Source organism: Ceratotherium simum, chromosome 39 (assembly GCF_057802395.1).
Source record: "Ceratotherium simum simum isolate JZ-2026a chromosome 39, ASM5780239v1, whole genome shotgun sequence".
Classification (NCBI taxonomy): domain Eukaryota; kingdom Metazoa; phylum Chordata; class Mammalia; order Perissodactyla; family Rhinocerotidae; genus Ceratotherium; species Ceratotherium simum.
The window spans coordinates 5,514,768-5,534,127 of record NC_141938.1 but is presented as its reverse complement, the minus strand read 5'-3'; the positions used below and the strand labels follow the sequence as shown (position 1 = coordinate 5,534,127).

The 19,360-nt window shown below is 48.8% G+C and overlaps 1 protein-coding gene across 3 annotated transcripts; it reads left to right on the top strand.

The window, feature by feature from the left end:
- The first annotated feature begins 3,032 nt into the window (after positions 1–3,032).
- TSPAN16 (tetraspanin 16) lies at positions 3,033–18,860 on the top strand. Of its 3 annotated transcripts, XM_004442681.3 has the most exons (7): positions 3,033–3,101; positions 5,182–5,379; positions 7,474–7,548; positions 9,200–9,307; positions 11,838–11,990; positions 13,917–14,000; positions 18,683–18,860. In XM_004442681.3, exons 1-7 carry the CDS (start codon positions 3,033–3,035, stop codon positions 18,728–18,730), a joined length of 735 nt encoding a protein of 244 aa, XP_004442738.1. In that variant the 3' UTR covers positions 18,731–18,860. The 3 variants fall into 3 exon arrangements, with proteins under 3 accessions (XP_004442738.1, XP_087281557.1, XP_087281558.1); XM_087425431.1 differs by lacking the exon at positions 7,474–7,548; XM_087425432.1 differs by lacking the exon at positions 13,917–14,000.
- The last annotated feature ends 500 nt before the right edge of the window (positions 18,861–19,360 follow it).

Sequence of the window (19,360 nt, the reverse complement as noted above, 5' to 3'; positions counted from 1 at the left end):
GCCTGAACCCTCTGCCGGGACCCCCAGGCCTCCCAGCCTTACAGCGTTGACATGCCTGAGATGCTCTGCTCTGTCTGGCTCATTGCTGCCTGGGCAGTACTTTGTGGCTATTTTGAACATCATCCAGAATCTCTGGGTGCTCCTTGATTAATGGCTCTCCTTTCCAGAAGCTAAGACTCTGCAGGGCTGAAGAGGTAGAAATGCTAGATTTTTATGTGGCAAGAAAGAAGACCTGGGGAGAACAATAAGTGTCCCTACAAGACAGGGGCCTCCCTGTCGCCTCCCAACCCACAAGCCCTCAGCACTCAGAGCACAAAGGCTCTAAAATAGGTCAGAATGTGAAAAAGATGAAACAAACAGAATTTTAAAAACCATCTAGCCAAACAAAAATATCTCTAACAGTGGACATGCTCTCTGCTTCCTTTTCAATTGGCAGCAATGATTGTCCCTATGGTCCTCTACTGTCTCCTCAAACATTTCAGCCCATGATGTCACAACCTGGTGACAGCATGTGCTCATCCTCATTGAGGGCTGAAGCCCGTGGCCTGGGAACCCCAGAGCGAGCGAATGACGTCAAGAAAGTAGACCAGCCTCAGTATGGACAAACGCCTTTCTTTCCTGCACTCCAGACCTTCCTGTTGGATGGTGGATTCTGATTTGTCACCTCCTCTCCCAATGACTGTCACTGAAATACCTTAAACCATAAAACGTCTCCTCGTCAGGGGTGGATCCAGGTGTTGTGGGGTCTAAACACACAAATATATGAATGCTGCAAATTTTACACGAACAGTCGACCAGATGAACCTCTCTCCTGGGCCCCCTGTTGCTGCCGTTGATGACAAATACAGGAATTTAAGGGCAGTTCATAGACCAACATGGGCCACTGACAAATTCTGTGTGTGTGTGTGTGTGTGTGTGTGTGTGTGTGTGTGTGTGCGTGTATTTAAGACACTCGATTTTCTTGGAAATCCTGCTTTTTAAAAACATCTCCTAAAACATAAGGAAGGCGACCGAGCACGTGGAGAAGTAAATTAGGACTCTCGCAGCACACCGTGAGCCCTGTTATTAAAGTCCCGGCATGGCTCTTTCGTTATTTCTGCAGCGGTATTCCAGCGTCCTCCTAATGGCTCTGCAGCGCCACTTCAAGGGGAGCCTGTCACTGTTTTCTAGAACCTTTGAACTGTTTCTGATAAACTGGTTTTCTGCATTCTATTTTACCAAAGGTCTTGCCTTTGTAATTCGCCGGGCGTTTGCACAATTCTGTCTCTTCGCGTCAATTCAAAGGGCGTGTGTGGGGGGACTTGGGGGTGGGGGCCCGTCCCTCCGTCTCGGCGTCGGCTGAGTCTGGCTGGGAGACGCCAGAGTTGGGGGCACGTAGGGCCGAGCTTCCGCTGACGACCGCCAGGGGGCGTGCGAGGCCGGGACCTGGGCCGCTGCCTTGCAGGGAAGCCGGGCGGGGCTGCCGCGGGGGCGGGGCTGCCGCGGGGGCGGGGCTGCCGCGGGGGCGGGGCTGCCGCGGGGGCGGGGCTGCCGCGGGGGGCGGGGCTGCCGCGGGGGGCGGGGCTGCCGCGGGGGCGCTTCCCGCCCGGGCCGCCCCCGTTGAACGGTAGGCTCCACCGCGCCCCTGTGTCTACACCACTCTCTGCTTCCAACCCTCACCGCCCTTTTCCGTCCCTTATTTTCCCGCCCTTTTGCATCCCTGCTTCCATCCCCACCGCTCCTCGGTGTCCCCCTTTTCTCCACCCTCCTTTGCACCCTGCATTGTCCCATGCTCCCTTGCACCCCCATTTCCTCGCCCTCTTTTGCACCTCCACTTTCCGGCCCTCAGCCCCTGGCTCTGAGGCCCCTTATTTCAAGTGACCTTTTAGAGAAGGACGTGCAAGGACTGCTCCTAGCTGTGAACGTGGCCCACGGTCCGGGAAGGAGACAGTCACCCTCCATGAACATCTTGCTTAGTTCTCCCTGCTCCAAGAAGCAGGCCATTTGACAAACATTTATTCAATTAATTCAAGTGTGAAGCACAGTGTTTTCTCTCTTTGAGCTGGGCCCCGGGGGTCACGAGATTCTGACAGCCCTGAGCCCTCTAGGGGCTGGACAGCAGGGGCGCGGCTGGGGTAGGTGGCCCTGGATGTGGTGGGGGGCGGGGAGGCGATGTGGGCTGGGGGCTGCAGGAGCTGGGCCTGGGGGCTTCCAGGGCCCCACGTGCACCCTTTTCACCCTGAAATGCCCTCTGTGCCTCTGTCATCATCAGGAAAAGCCCAGTGATCAATGACACAGGGGCTCCAGGACAATCGCTTCACCAGCTTTGGCAGAGCAGCCCTCAGACAGAAAAAGGATGGGCTCTTGGGGTGGGGAGGGGGGGTCCCAGGTTGCCACCTTCATGCCACTCTTGGAGCTTCAAAACCAGCCTTGACCCTGCTTCCTGTGTGGCCTCAGGCAGTTATCTTGGCCTCTCTGAGCCCTGTGAGAAGGATGAGCCGAGTGAGCTAATGTGTAGGTAGGGGAGTGGGGGGACCGGATGGCTTGTAGCTGGATTCCTGCTCCATAGAGCCTCTTGATTCATTTACTGCACACCAGTTGCTTGAACACCTACTCACAGACGTAAATAGGACAGCCCAGGCCCCTGCCCCCTTGGAGTCCCCAGTCTAGTGGGGGCATCAACCACATGAGTGGTCAGTTCCGAGCACTGTGCCCACAGGGTCCAGGTCGCATCTGGAGGGTCCCGGGGCAGCCTTTTCTCCACCCCTGCTGGGTCCTCTTTGCCAGATGAGGATCCAGCAGAGAGCAGTTTGGGGCACCTGCTTCCCTGGCACCGTGAGCCTTGCTCCAACATCCGATTGTGATGTGACAAAGGCTGATGACTGAGGAGGGGCAGCCCCTGGGCCCCCTCCCCGGCAGAAGATCAGGCAGCCAGGAGAGACAGGGGCAGAGCAAATCAGCTTTGGTGCCCCCACCCCAGACCTCTACCATCTTGGGAAACAGTAGCCAGAAGATGCCGACTTAAATGTTTAAGTCACCCCCGTCTGGCCAACATGGCTGAAATGCACACTCCGTATGCTTCCTTGAAGAAGCTGTTATCTTTCCTCAATGGCATCACGGCTGTAAGTGTGTCACAACCCAGGCCCTGGGGTTTCGCAGCCCTTCCTGCACGGCTGGCTCCCTCGAAGACAGAAATAAGTTGATCCAAATTCCTGGCATCCGGATCTGTGGTCCCCAGGGAAGCAGGAGGGATGTAGGGCAGACAGACGAGGAGCAGGACACGGGAACAGGCGCAGCCTCCATCGACCCAGAGCTGGTGAAATCGAGCCAGAGGAGTGTGGTCTGGGAGACCCCAGGGGTCAGTGGCGGAACAGCTTGGCTCTAAATCAAATCCTGCAGAAACCTAGGTTGTCTGGGGAAAGACAGGAGGGAGTGGTTATTTTCTCTGTCCTTTAAATTTTTCAAAACGTTTTTTTCTTACTACAAAAGTAACCTGAAATGTTCATTGTTGAAGAAGGAATTGTTTTTACAGTAGAACAGTATAAGGAAGGGCTGCCAGGAAACAGAAGGATATTAAGTATCCCTCCTCCCCCCTCATCTGGTTACCTGTATTGTAACATTTTGATGGGACTTAAATGAAACAGGGCATTTAAACGGCTTATACCTGTCATGGGCACATTGCTCAATAAATCTCATCATCATGATTGTATCCTTCCAGACTTTCTATCTATCTTTTAAAAACAGCAACACAAACATGGGGCATGCTATCGCTTTACAATGCACTTTTTCCTCCCTTTTAAAAAAATTTAGCTTTTTCCCCCTTTTGAACAGATTTTGTTTTTTTAGAGCAGTTTCAAATTCACGGCACAATTGAGCGAAGGTACATTCGAGATTCCCCATATACCGCCTGCCCCCGTACATTATCAACATCCCCCACCGGAGTGGTACATTTGTTACAATTAATGCACCTACATTGACACATCATTATCACTCAAAGTCCGAAGTTTATATTAGGGTTTCCTCTTGGTGTACCTTCTATGGCTTTTCACAAACGTCCCTACCATTTTAGCATCGTATGGAATAGTTCCAGTGCTCTAAAAATCCCTGCCTATTCATCTCTCCCTTCCCGCTAACCCCTGGCAACCACTGATCTTTCTACTGTCTGCATAGTTTTGCTTTTTCCAGAATGTCACACTCCTGGAATCACACACAATGTAGCCTTTTCAGACTGGTGTCTTTCATTCAGCAGTATGCCTGTAAGTTTCCTCCATGTCTTTTCAGGCTTGATAGCTCATTTCCTTTTAACGCTAATATTCCATTGTCTGGATGGACCACAGTTTATCCATTCACCTGCTGAAGGCCAACTTGGTTTCTTCCAAGTTTTGGCAATTGTGAATACAGCTGCTGGAAACATCCACCTGCAGGTTTTTGTGTGGACATAAGTTTTCATCTCTGTTGGGTAAATACCAAGGAGCCTGGCTGCCAACAATCCACTTTGTAAAAAACTTATTAAGACATTAAAAACATCTTTCCGTATCAATAAACATTCTCCTACAATAGGGGTCAGCAAACTACAGCCTTGTAAATAGATAAAATTTATTTGTAAATAAAATAAATTTGTTTATGGATTGTGTATGGCTGATTTTGAGCAACACTGGCAAAGCTGAGTTGTTTCAACAGAGACCTATGGCTTGCAAAGCTCACAATATCTGGGGCTTTTCAGAAAAAAAATTGCCAACCCTGTCCTATAGCATCATTTAAAGTAACTGCCTAGGGTCCCATTGCATGGCTGTACCATGATTTACCTACCGACTCTGTATTATTGGTTGTTCCAGTTATGTTTTATGTTTAGTCCTTAACAAACATCCCTGAGCATCCTGGTACTGAGGCACATAACGTGACTATTTTCCTTAGTCTGAGTATCTAGAAATGGAATTTCTAGGTAAAGATTTTTACCATAAAACGTTTAAGGTTTTAAATATGAATTGCAAAGTGTCCTCCTCCACTCTCCCCAAAAAACTCTGTTTCTGGCTGCCACGTATGAGAATGTTTCTCCACATCCTCGCTTACACTGGGTATTATCATTTTTAAGTGTTTTTGCTGATTTTATTGACCTTTGCTCCTCCTCCCTCCTCCCCCAGGAGAGTTCTATTTGTATGCAGCTAACAGCCTGCTTTTCTCTGTCTTATTTCTGTTCCAAAGATGTCTGGTGTGGTCCTCATTGGCCTGGGCATCTATGTCACGTTCAGAGGGGCTGCCCTGACGAGGGTCCTCGGGCTGTGCTCTGCATACCTGCATCACGTCGGCTACCTGTGTCTGGTGATGGGCTGCATCACGGTCCTGCTCGGCTTTGCTGGGTGGTACGGGGCCACCAAAGAAAGCAGAGGCACTCTCCTGTTCGTAAGTCAGATCTGCACACAGACACCAAAACTTCCCCCTCCTGTATGAATCCTTCATTGCACAGGCTGCAACCCCCTTCCATCAGCATCCACTGTTTTACAGTGTTTTTGGTGTTTCATTTGATGGAGTCAGATGTATCCATCTTTCCCTTTAGGATCTGTCTCATTTAGAACTCTTCCCCTACCCAGAGTCATAAATTACACTCTCCTAGGTTTTCTTCCAATAATTTTAAGTCTTGCTTTCTTTCTCATTGTTAGCTCTTTAGCTCTCGGGAGTTTGATTGTGTGTGTGTGGTGTGAGGTAGGGGTCTGATTTTATTCATTTTTTTCCCAGCTGGGTGACATACTGTCCCCCTCACTGAGTGGCCCATCCAGTCCTCCTCTGTCTACACTCCATGGTCTACACTCTTTCCATTGTGCTTGGGTCTGTTCTGGGCACGCTGCTCTGTTCCATCAACCCATGTGTACCTCCTCCACTAACACAACACCTTTGTAACCGCCCTGCATGGACAAAGACATCTTCAAGTACATGGGGTATGGAAGTTTCCAGCACTGTGCAGACAGCATGTCACAGATTTTATATGTCTTACTCATTTTCATATCCAGCCTCGGTTAAACATCTCCCCAGAATCCAGCTCCTAGCTTCCCCACTTCCCTTAGAATCTTGTCTAAGCATATTATCCCACCTTGGTTTAATCTGTCCCCAGCATCTTCCCTACTCGTCTCCCAGAGCATAGACGACCTCCATTGTTAAAAGCACCCGCCCCACCCTCCTCCTCTCTGAAGCTCTATCACCTCTTGTTTTCCTTCTTAATTACTCTGTTCAGCAAATATTTCTTGGACAGGTCCCGACCCTGCAGTATTTCATTTATCTTCAGTATGATGTGGACACTATTTTATCCAGAGTTTAACCTGGAGGAATCAGAGTCCTCTCTCTCACACCCCATGTCCAACCATCAGCAAATCCGATCAGCTTTACCCTCAGCATGTGTCTCTTGATCTCTTAAGCTTCTGAGATATCACTCAGAAAAGCAAAGTCCTTTTGATGGCGGTGGGAGCCTGGGAGCGTTCTGAGCAGAGGGACATGCCCTGACTCAGGGGTTCACTGGCGCCCTCTGGCGGCGGTGGGGGAACAGACTGTGGAGGGACGTGGGCAGAGGGACTGTGCTGGTCCTAGTGGGACCCGGTGGGGCCATCCATGGAGGGGTGAGAAGTGGGCAGATTTGGGCTAGATTCTGAAGGTGGAGCCGACAGGACTTGCTGACGCCTGGATCTCTGTCCTCTGGCCGCCTGAGTCACCCAGAGGCCGGGAGATAGTAATATTATTAATCTTCACAATCTGCTACGTGAGCCACTCTCGTCTGGGGCCCCACAACTGCTAAGCCCTGAACTCATGTTTGCCCTTGCCGGCTGTGGGGACAGCCCCGGTGTGTATCCACTGTGCTTTCCTGCCTCTGGGTGTAAAGGTAAGATAAGCCTGGCCATTGGCTAATCTAGTGACTCAAGGCCTGAATGATCAAATAGATTTTAATAATCATAATCATAATCATAATAGGCATAGATGGAAATAGATGGAAGGGAGCCAGGAGCTGACCTTACTTTGCCTCCAGAAGCTCCAGAGAACCCACTGAGACCCCTTGAGCTCATCCCATGCCCATGTTGTACAGATGGGGAAACTGAGGCCGGGGATGGGCCCTTCAGTCTGTCACCTCTCCCCGCATTTGGGGGTCTGAGGTTCTTGGTCTGCTTCTCCTCCCCACCGTCCCTCCCGCCTCTCCACCGGCCCCTGCTGTCTGCACACACAGCCTTTACCTCACCAGGAGGTCCCCACTTAGGCCTCCTGGACCTCCGGAAAGCGGTGGGCGTGAAATGGGCGCCTAGCGAGTGGCTCCTAAGAATACCGCCCTGCCGGCATCCTGGACCACCTGCAGGAAGGCAAGGCAGGAAAGAAACGCCTCCAGCCTGGGCGTGAGTTCTTTCCAACTGGAGAGGCCACGTGGCCTGGGAGTGGAGTGGGGGGAGAGGCAGCCCCTCCCCGGCACGGAGGCGGCTGAGCAGGCTCCCAGCCCCCTCCGGCCCCCTCTGTGTCTTCCAGTGTTTCTCGTTCATGCTTGTCATTCTCCTCGTGGAAATCACGGCCGCCACAGTGGTCCTGGCCTTCTTACCGATCGTGAGTACAGCGCTGCTTCCCCCAGTCGGCTTTAGAAAGAAACAGAATCAGTGAGGCCCCCCACCCCCAGCCACCCACGCTCTGCGCATGCTCCTGGAGGTCCAGTGATGGCCCGACCCACCGGTCCCGGGGCCGGAGATCCGGCCTCCGGAGATGGTGTGAAAGCCGAAAACCGCAGCCCTCCCCTCGAAGGTCTCAAGAAACAGGCCGAGTTCATTCCACCACCTCTCTTGCCTTTGGGGTGGGGGGGTGGGGAAGACGCAATGGGAAAAGCTGCAAAAGTTATTGGAGTTTTGAAATGTGTTCAAACCAGAGGGCTATTTAGCAAAATGCATGAAAATGACAAAGCGTGGACACTTCGACCCAACCATCCCATCTCTAGGAATTATCCAAGGATTTGCTTGTTCAGGTGCAGAATGACATACATACCAGGATGTGCAAAAGATTGCCGCCAGCCTAGTGAGCATCAAAGGCAGGGAGGTTAATTTATAATAATCCACACAAGGGAGTCTGATGCAGGCGGAAAGAAGGAAGGAGGAGACCCTGTCTGCAGGAGAGGGTGCATTCTCCAGGACATTGGACTGTCCTCTTCTGTGTCCCCCCAGAGGCTAACCCTGAGACAAGGGTGGGAAGGCTCGTGCTTTATTTGAGAGGAGATCTCAAGAAACACGCGTAGGGGACAGGGAAGTGAGGCAGGGAGGGGAATGCAGTCCTTAAAAGGTGACCCTGTGGGCAACTGGGCTCAGTCGTGCTGGGGGACGCCTGCGATGCAGTGCAGAACACGCTGCTGTTTCCCCATGCGAGGGGCGAGGGAGCTGCGGTATTGATCCACCGCCTACCATCCCTGATGGCTTGAGGGGCCCTCCCAGGGCGCATGCGCCCGAGAGGGCCCGGGAGCTCTGCATCGCTGGCAGTGGGATGCCAGGCCAGGCCAGCGTGCACAGAAAGGACAGCGGCCCCGGGGACACGGCGGGCGGGGCCCCCGGAGCAATTGCTACTCTTGCTACGAACAGCCAGAGGCAGAACAATGAGAGTAGTAGAAAGCAAGAAGAAAAATGCTGAGAATAGACTTCGCTTTGACACACATACAAAGTCTCTTTGGGGACACAGGAAGCAGTAACAGTCATCGCTGTGGAGGGGGAGGAATTGGTTGGCTGGGAGAAAAAGGTGGGAGGGAGACTTCGTGGTGTCCCCCTCTGTGCTTGGTGAATTTTGAACTGTGTGACTATATCACCTCTTTGGAAAAAAATTTTTTGTTTAGACCTTTATTTAAAAAATAGAAACTTAAATTTGCTCCTTTGTGCAGAGAGAGAGATGCTGTTGCTAAAGACGATATTCAAGTCTTTATTGGAGTTACAGCCAAATCGGGGGTGTAGCGGGTGTGTGGGCGATTAGAAAGAGCAAGTGATTCAGACTCGTTTGTGATGGGTACCACCAGATGCCATGGGCTCCAGACCCACACTCCTCCCAGGGTCCGTCTCTCGGGGGCGATGGTAGCCTGACTTGTCCCCCTCCAGCGCAGGCCCATGGCTGGGGGCAGGGAACGTGAAGGAAGCAGAAAGGAAACCCACACCTGCCGGCCCTGTCCCCAAGGAGCCTCACCACGTGGGACACCTGCCTATTTTGTATGCTTTCCTCTTCCATCTTTGAGGTTCAAGAGGTGGCCTTGGAGCACACCTTCGTGACCCTGAGGAAGAATTATAGAGGTTTCAACGAGCCGGACGACTATTCCATGGAGTGGAACTTGGTCATGGAACAGGTGAGATTCACGATGCTTTTTAATGCGGTACAATAGACATAACATAAATTTACCATTTTAACCGTTTGTAAGTGTCCAGTTCAGTGGCATTAAACACATTCAAATTGTTGTGCAGCCATCCCCACCATCCATGTCCAGAACTTTCTCATCTTTTGAGACTGAAACTCTGTCCCCGTTAAACAGTGACTCCCCAGCCCCCTCCCCCAGCCCCTGGCCCCACCATCCTACTCTCTGTCTCTACGGATGTGACTCCTCTAGGGACCTCTGATGAGTGCAATCACACAGTATTTGTCCTTTTGTGTCTGGCCTCTTTCACTCAGCATAACGTCCTCAAGGTTCATCCACATTGTAACATGTCAGAATTTCCTTCCTTTTTAAGGCTGAATAATATTCTGTTGTATAGAAATGCCATATTTTGCTTATCCATTCTTCTGTCACTGGACACTTGGGTTGCTTCCCCTTTTGGCGACTGTGAATCAGGCTGCTATGAACACGGGTGTGCAAATATCTGTTGTGTCCCTGCTTTATACCCAGAAGTGGAATTGCTGGATCATATGGTAATTCTATGCTTAATTTTTTGTTTTCTTTGAAGAAGATTGGCCCTGAGCCAACATCTGTTGCCAATCTTCTTCCTTTCTTTTTCTCCCCAAAGCCCCAGTAGATAGTTGTATGTCATAGCTGCACATCCTTCTAGTTGCTGTATGTGGGACACGGCCTCAGCATGGCTTGACGAGCTGTGCATAGGTCCGCACCCAGGATCCGAACCTGCAAACCCTGGGCCGCCGAAGCAGAGTGTGGGAACTTACCCACTATACCACAGGGCAAGCTCCTCTATGCCTAATTTTTTGAGGAATTTCCATACTGTTTTCCACAGCAGTGGTACCATTTCACATTCCCATCAGCAAAGCACAAAGGTCTCAGTTTCTCTGCATCCTCGTCCACACTTGTTATTTTCTGTGTGTGTGTGTGTGTGTGTGAGGAAGAGTGGTCCTGAGCTAACATCTGTGCCCATCTTCCTCTACTTTGTATGTGGGTCACTGCCACAGCATGGGTGATGAGTGGTGTAGTTCCCCGCCTGGGATCCGAACCCATGAACCTGGGCCACCGAAGCAGAGCGTGCTGAACTAAACCACTACGCCATGGGGCTGGCCCCATTTTTCTGGTGTTTTGATAGTAGCCATCCTCCTGGGTGGGATGTGGTGAGACTCGCATCCTGAGTCTTGGTGTTTAAGGAGCAGGACTGCCTCCATGTGTCACCTAAGCTCCTGGGTCAGGTGGTCGAGGAAGGGGTCTGAGGCCCAGGGCGGGTGTGGATGGGAAGAGCCTTTGCCTGTCTCTAGGGGCATTTCACATGCGAGTCTTGGGCCCAGGAACTGCCATGGGGTCGTGATCAGGCTTGGGAAGGGCCCCCGATAGTAGTGGATCCCAATTTGGCTTCTCAAACTTGAGATGGTAGAGACTCTCTCTCCTTCATTCATATGGCCCTCAACTAATCTTCTTGAGCACCTACTGTGTGCCGGCACTGCTCAGGGGTCTGGACACATGGGAGGGCATAAAACAAAATCCTTGCCCTGTGATGCTGACACTTGAGTGGGGAGACGGACAGGAAATTGCTAGGTAAACATTGGTCTCAGGGGTGATAAGTCTATGAAGGAAAACAAGGCCAGGAAAGGTCCTAGAGAGCAAGGGTTTTGTCTGCTCATAAGTGCTATGCATCACCTATTTATGCACACAGTGGGATGGCCCGTCCTGGCCTCTTTATAATTGGTTGAGGGGTCCCATGACGAGTTCTGGCCAGTGAGCTATAAACAGAAGTGAGATGTGTTCAGGCCAAATTATTTAATCGCCAGTGCACAGCCCTCCAGAGCTCTCTTTCATTTTGCCACCAAAGTGGAACCATCTGGATGGTGGCCACTCCATCCGCCTGAGTCCCTGGGTGATTTTGATAAACTGAGTTGCCCTGCCACGTTGTGATGGGCGTGTGGTGTGAGAAATGAACTGCTGAGATGGAGGGGTTGCTTGTTACGCAGCATCACTTAGCCCAGTCTGACTGATACAGGGTTGTGGCTGACTTAGAAAGAGGGGTCGGGTAGGCCTTCCTGAGGAGGGACATTTGAACAGAGACCTGAATGAAGTCAGGGAGGGAGCCGTGCAGATATTTGAGGGAATAGCATTCTAAAAAGAGGGAACAGCCTGTCTAAAGGCCCTGAGGCTGGTGCTTGATAAGTGTGTTTGAGGAATAGTGAGGAGACTGGTGTGGCTGGAGCTGAGTGAAAGGGCAAGTGAGGGGAGATGAGGGCCTGGAGGTGACAGGGAACATTGTGCGGGGCCTGTGGGCCCTGGTGAGGAGTTCAGCTTTTACCCCAAGGAAGATGGGAGCCATGGAGGGTTCTGAGCCGTGATGGGGGAGAGTAAGGGAGGCAGTTAGCGTAGGCCTGGAATATTGTAGCCATGGTGATTGTGATTTCTATTGTGCTTATTATTTTAATATTTAAAAGGGAGCTTCAAGTGTTTATTCTCCTCTCTGCAGCTGAAGTGCTGTGGAGTGAAGAACCACACGGATTTTTCCGGCTCCTCCTTTGAAATGACGACCGGCCACACTTACCCCAGGAGTTGCTGTAAGTCCATCGGGACGGTGGCCTGTGATGGGCGCAACGCGTCTACAGACATCGTCCACTGGGAGGTAACTCGAGATTTTGTTGGGTGTCACTTAGACAGACCCCAAGGCTGATGACTTTTACAAAAATTGCATATTTGTGTGACTCCAGCAGAGGGGGTCGGGGGAGAAAGAAAGCAGCTCTCATGGGGTGTTCAGCTCATTTCGACCACACAGCCTTGGGGAGTTGTGTTACCATTCCACTTCACAGATGGGGAAACTGAGGCTCGGGGAGGGGACGTGACGGGTTCAAGAGCTGGGATTTGAATCCACTTTGGCCTGAGTCCATTGTCTGGGCCACACCGCCTGCCGTACTCTTGAACTTCAGCAATAATGATGACACTTGATCATCCTAACAATAGTGATGGCAGCCACTCGACCGGGCACTCGCTTTGTGGGTTCAATCCCCATCGCACCCCTCAAGGTGGGGACTGCTCTTCTCCCATTTTCCAGATGAGGAGACTGAGGCACAGAGAGGTTCCCTTCCAACCCCAGCCCAGCTTCCCCATAACTTCTGCTGTGGTGAGTGACCACAAGGGTCTTCCCTGAGGGAAGAAGTAGGAACCATTCATTAATTCATCCATTCACACAGAACGGCTCCTACTGGGAGCCAGACCCTATGAATTGGCCGGGTTGAGTCCAAGGCCAGGGCCTCAGAGATGGACATGGGGGCCACACACTGGCCCAATGTGCCCTGTACAACCTGCCTGTCACCTCCTCACCTCGTCTCCTCCCACTCATTCCACTCCAGCCACACTGGCCTCCTCGCTGACATGCAAACACACCAGACATATGCTGCCTCAGGGCCTTTGCACAGGCCATTCCCTCTGCCTGGAACACTGTTCCCCCAAATGTCGTCCTACCTCATCTCTTTCAAATCTGTGCTCAGTTGTCACTTCCTTGGTGAGGCTGTTCCTAATCTCCTCTCTATAAGAGGACCCCCCTACCCCGACTCACCATCACGCTTCATCTCCTCTCCCTGCTTCAGTGTCTGCTCAGTGCCTGATCACCACCTGACAATGGTATTGCCGTCCTTGCTCATTACCTCTTTTCCCCACTCGAATATCGGTCCCACCAAGGCAGAAATTTCGTCTGTTTTGTACCTTGTTGGGTTCCCAGTGCCCAGTTCAGTGCCCAGCACACAACTGGCACTTAATAAATGCCTATTGAGTGAAGGGGGGGCACTGAACTGTGTCAACAGCAAGCTCAAGGCAGCCCACGCTTCCAGAAACAAGAAGTGCCAGGGGCCTAGAGGGAGGAGCATCTCAGTGACTGCAGAAAGGGGAATGGAGGTCCCATCCTCTGCAGGTGGCTGCCCCGCCTACCCACTATGTCTGGTCTCTTAATCTCTCTGAGCCTCAGTTTCTTCACCTATAAAACAGAGAAAAGAATAGTACCCACCTCATGGGGATGTAGTGAGAACTGAGTGAGAAAATACTTGTAAAGGCTGAGAAGGCACTTTCATATATAAAGAGCACTCAGAAATAACTAACAGTTACTGAATGCTGACTGTGTGTCAGGCCACTGCTGTGTACTTCATGAGATTCTTTTAATCCTCACAAAAGTCTTGTGAGGCAGATCCACTTGGTCCCATTTACAGTTGGGGAAACTGAGGCACAGAGAAGTGTAGTGACTCCTCCAAGGTCACACAGCTAGCAATAATTTGGGACATCTGGTCATACTCTTAATCACCACAGTTGGGTGTCAGCACAGATGGATGCAGGGGGTGAGTGGTATGTTCTGGAGTGAGGGGCAATGAGGATACCAGGGGAGATGCTGGGGTGGGGTGGGGGGCAGTCAAGTGAGAAGGAGCCAAGCTCCTTGTGTCTTTGTCCTCTTCTCCTGCCTGAATCCGAGAGGAATTTGGGTGGCCCACTGGGTGGGCATTGACGGGGACTTGGAGTTCATGAGCCCCTCACCCCGCCCCACCTGCTTTGATGTTTGTATCCTCAGGGCTGTTTCCCTAAGCTCCTGAAAATAACCAAGACTCAGAGCTTCAACCTGAGTGGGGGCTCGCTGGGGGCAGCAGTGATCCAGGTAAGGAGCAGCCCCTCCGGGACACACCGAGCTCTTTTATTGAGCACCTACTGTTTGCAAAGCACTGTCCTGGGGACACAGCAATGACAAAAAACTAAATCCCTGCCATGGTGGAGCTGACATTGAAGTAGGGGGATGGCTGATCATTTCAGTTAAAGATTTCTGCTGAGAAGGAAGTAAAACTTGGTGATGGGATAGGGAAGGGAATCAAGGATGACCTCCCTGAGGAGGTGACATTTGGCCAGTGATCTGAGGAGGTGAGGGAAAGCCGTGTGTGTATATGGGAGAAGGTAGAGGGAAGAGCTTCTGCAAAGGCCCTGAGGCAGCAATAAGCTTGGCTTATTCAAGGACCAGCAGGGACGCCCTTGTGGCTGGAGCAGGGTGAGTGAGGAGGGCGGGAGAGGGAGATGAGGGCAGGGAGCTGATGGGGTAGACCATGTAAGGCCTTGTGGGCAGCAGAGAGGGGCTTGGCTTTTATTCTGAACATGTTGGAAAGCCATCTGAAGGGTTTTAACATTCACTTTTGCACTCCACAAACTTTATTGAGCACCTACTGTGTCCAGGCACTGTTGTAGGCACTGGAGATACAGCAATGAGCCAAACAGACAAAAATCCTTGCTGTCATGGGGCTCACATTTCAAATCAGCAGGGAAAGACAAGAAATATGATTTTTAAATTGGGAAATATATTACATGATAGTGATATGTGTTAAGGAGAACGATACAGCTGGGAAGAGGAGAGGTGAGGTCATTTTAAGCAGGGTGATTAATTAATGTGGTCATTAATAGTTCACCTAGAAAGGAGGGAAGGCATGAGGGCTCTGGGGGCCTCAGACCTGATTCAGATGAGGAGCAACTTAATCTAGGGATATGCCCTCTCCTTCCAGCAGTCAAGTCTGGCCTTCACTTACCTGGTAGGAGGCCTGGGTGGGCAAGTGCTGGGGCTCTGAACCCCAGTCCTAGTTATGTCCCGCACTAGTTCTCTGACTGAGAGTCAGGACCACAGCCTCCGTCATTTGTAAAGTGGGCTGCCCAATTGTTGAGAGTCATTTGTGAGGTGGAATACATCAGAGGCTTTGCACAATGCTCTGATTCTGGGAAATCAGCAAGCATGAACTGATTCTGGGAAATTATTTTCTCAACTCTAGGGAGGTCCCGATTGTCATCAACTCAAGGCAAGGATCACAGGGAGGCAGTGGCAGAAAGGTGATGAGCTCTCTATGCACCACTAGAGATGCTCAAAGGCCACTCACCATGGAAACACTATGTACAGGAGCTATTCTCAACCCTGAGCCCTGTCCAAGGAGGAATCTTTGCTCAGAGCCCAGCCCAGATAGGCCCCAGGGAGAAAAGAATCAACCAATAAGCCAGGGCAGTAAATGGAAGTTCTTTTCGATTCAATTGGCCCTGTTTTTCACACTACCTAGATTGTAAAAATAAAATGAAAGATGATTCGTGATAGGCAGAATGGATGAAGCAATAAATATTGGCAGAATCTTGCTCAACTTTCAAAAGTCAGGTTTCCCTTTTGAAAAAAGAAAACTCTCATCCCAACCACTAGGCGTTAGTGGCTGCATGCAACAGAGACTTCACAGAATTAGTCTCAGAGAGTCACTAAACAAGCAAACAGCAGCAGCAACAACCACAAACAGCAACACAAAAACCTTGGGGAGAAGGAGAGAGTGATTTTCAAAGGTACCGCATTATATTATTTAAAATGTCCAGTTTTCAACAAAAAATTATGAGACAGGCAAAGAAACAAGAAAATGTGGCCAATACACAGGGAAAAAAATCAGTCAATAGAAACTGTCCTTAGGAAGCCCAGATGTTGGATTTACTAGACAAATACTTTATTTTTTTATTTTTTTAAATTTTATTTATTTATTTTCCCCCCAAAGCCCCAGTAGATAGTTGTATGTCATAGCTGCACATCCTTCTAGTTGCTGTATGTGGGATGCGACCTCAGCATGGCCAGAGAAGCAGTGTGTCAGTGCACACCCGGGATCCGAACCCGGGCTGCCAGCAGCGGAGCGCACGCACTTAACTGCTAAGCCACGGGGCCGGCCCAAGACAAATACTTTAAATTAGCTTTTATAAATATGTTCAAGGAACTAAAGGAGACTGTGTCTAAAGAACTAAAGGAAAGAATGATAATGATGTTTTATCAAATAGAGAAGATCAATAGAGACAGAAATGACTTTTTTAAAAGAAGCAAATAGAAATTTCTGGAGTTGAAAGGTACAAAAATTGAAATGGAAAATTCAGGAGATTGGTTCAACAGCTGATTTGAATTGGCAGAAGAAAGAATCAGTGAACTTGAAGATGGTCAGTTGAGATTATCCAGTGAAGGAACAGGAAGAAAACAGAATGAAGAAAATGAACCGAGCCTTGGAGACCCATGGGACACAATCAAGCATACAAACATACACACAATGGCAGTCCAGGACAAGAAGAGAGACAGAAAAAGGCAGAAAGAATATTTGAAGAAATAATGGCCAAAATCTTTCCAAATTTGATGAAAATCATGGATCTACACATCCAAGAAGCTCAATGAATTCCAGGTAGGATAAACCAAAAAGACTCACACTTACACATAGTATAATCAAACTGTAAAAAGAAAAAGACTCTTGAAAGCAAAACTTATGGAATGCAGCTAAAGCAGTGCTCAGAGGGAAATTTATAGCTGTAAAATGCCTATATTTAAAAAGAAATAAAGTTCTCAAATAAATAACCTAACACTCATCTTATAAAACTAGACAAAGAAGAGAAAACTAAACCTAAAGCAAGCAAAAGGAAGAAAATAATAAAGATTAGAGTGGAAGTAAGTGAAATAGAGAAAATCAATGAAACCAAACTTTGGTTCTTTGAAAAGATCAACAAAATGACAAAACTTAACTAGACTGAAAAGAAAAAATAGAGAAGATTCAAATTACTAAAATCAGGAGTGAAAGAGGGGACATCACTACTGGCTTTATTAAAAAAAAACTATAATAGACTACTGTGAATAATTGTATGCCAACAAATTAGATAATCTAGATGAAACAGATAAATTCCTAGAAAGACATAAACTACCAAAATTGACTCAAGAAGAAATGTAAAATCTGAATAGACCTATAAAAAATAAAGAAATTAAATTAGTAACCAAAAAACTTCCCACAAAGAAAAGATCAGGCCCAGATGGCCTCACTGGTGGATACTACCAAATATTTAAAGAAGAATTAACATTTTTTTTCAAAAACTCTTCCAAAAAATGGAAAAGGAAGCAATAACTCCCAACTTATTCTATGAAGCCATTGCAAGATGTCACAAGAAAAGAAAACTACAGATCAATAACTCCTGTAGATATAGATGCAAAAAGACTCAACAACATATTAGCAAACTGAATCCAGCAACATATAGAAAGGATTATACACCATGACCAAGTGGGATGATTCCCAGGAATGCAAGGCTGGTTCAACATAAGAATATCAATCAATGCAATACACCATATTAACAGAACAAAGGAGAAAATCACATGGTCATCTCCATAGATGCAGAAAAAATACGACAAAATCCATACCATTTCATGATAAAAACACTTAACAATCCAGGAATAGAAGGGAACGTCCTCAACCTGATAAAGGACATCAATGAAAAATCCGTAGCTAACATCATACTTGATGGTGAAAGACTGAATGTTTTCCCACTAAAATTAAGAACAATACGAGGATATTCGCTCTCGCCATTCTATTGAACATTGTACTGGAGATTCTAACCAGGACAATTGGGCAAGAAAAAGAAACAAAAGGCATCCATATTGGAAAGGAAGAAGGAAAACTATCTCTGTTCACAGATGACTCGATCTTGTATATAGGAATCCTAAGGAATACACACACACACCTCTTAGATCACCACCAGCTGAAATGTAGATGATTCTCATTAGTCTGATTTGTGTTTTTGAAACGGGATTTCTTTCATTGTACACATTTATAATATTGAATATGTATTTGCAAACCATACCACACCCTCTTCCCCAAGGAGGTCATAACAGTCAGGATCCCAGCAGGAAACAGAATTCAGCCCCCAGATGGTCCTTTTAAGAAGCTTTCAGGGGCCTCCTTGCAGAGGCATGGGCAGGATGAAAGAAAATGAGGGATGTTGAGGTGCTCAGGGTCTACCAACGTGGGGACCTTTTACTTCTAGGCCTGAAGAGGTGGGGACAGCATGAGCCAAGGAGGTGGGGCCCTCTGCTCACAGCTGGGGTCATGGAGAGCTCAGGACGGGCAGAAGAGAGGGAGGGATTGAGGAAGAAATACTCCAACCTTTCCTCCAGCCCGCCCATCTCCTGCTGGTGCTTCCTATTGGCCAAACCTAACAGGAAGTGAGGGAGCAGGGGATTCTGGGAAATGTAGTTTGCAGGACCTAGGGGAGAGCAGAAGAGAATGGAGATAGGATCTAGGGGAAAGAAAGAGAGAATGACTGATGTGCATCATGAAAGGCCGCCACCTTCTACCCACAGCTGAGATTGATTGTGTTAACAGGTCCAAATTATCTCCCACTTGGCTCTGAAGGACGTTCCGCCATCTTTAAATCCCTGCCTCTTACCTTTCTGGAACATGATGCTCCCCCATCCATGTAACTGATTTGATTTGGGTTTGGAGATCTCTCAAGTTGGTTCAGTGTTTCTTTCTTCTCCCATTCCAGCTGCCAGGAATTCTTGCCACCTTGCTGCTGTTCGTCAAGCTGGGCTGACAGACCCAGGGAGGACAGAACACCAGGACCCGCCTGGCTGCTGGAGAAGCGGTCTCATTTTTATTCCTCTGTGGCACTCACTGCTTCTGGAAGGGAGATTGATAATAAAAGATTCTGGGAACCCCTGTCATCCTGGCTCCTTCTCCTTCGTTTTATTTTCCATACCAGCTGGCAATGATTTTAGTTCTAAGTACCTGAATGGGATGACACAGCCTTCCTTCTCCTGCAGCTTTCTTGTTTTATAAATCATTTTGTGAAAAAAATCTTCAATGTTCACATAAGCCAAGAAAACTCATCCAAAGAAACCCCACATACTCGTCACCCAGGTTCAACAATCACCAAGAGCATGACATATTTGTTTCATTATCCCTTTTTTCCCCTTGATGAAGTATTTTAAAACAAATCCCAGACAATGTCATTTTCCCCCTTCAGACTTCAGCACACATCTCTAAAAATGTATATATTTGCATTTTTATTTATTTGCATATTATATTTTGCAACCATAATGCCATTATCACACTTGAATGAATGTTTGTGTCTCCTCAAAATGCATATGTTGAAACCTAACCCCCAAGGTGATGGTGTGAGGAGGCGGCACCTTTGGGAGGTGATTAGGTCATGAAGTTGGAG

Excerpts from the sequence above, each read along its gene's own strand:
- TSPAN16 (XM_004442681.3), top strand. The coding sequence starts at position 3,033 with ATGGCTGAAATGCACACTCCGTATGCTTCCTTGAAGAAGCTGTTATCT. Across the intron at positions 3,102-5,181 it reads TCCTCAATGGCATCACGGCT|ATGTCTGGTGTGGTCCTCAT; the intron begins GTAAGTGTGTCA and ends TCTGTTCCAAAG. Across the intron at positions 14,001-18,682 it reads TGGGGGCAGCAGTGATCCAG|CTGCCAGGAATTCTTGCCAC; the intron begins GTAAGGAGCAGC and ends CTCCCATTCCAG.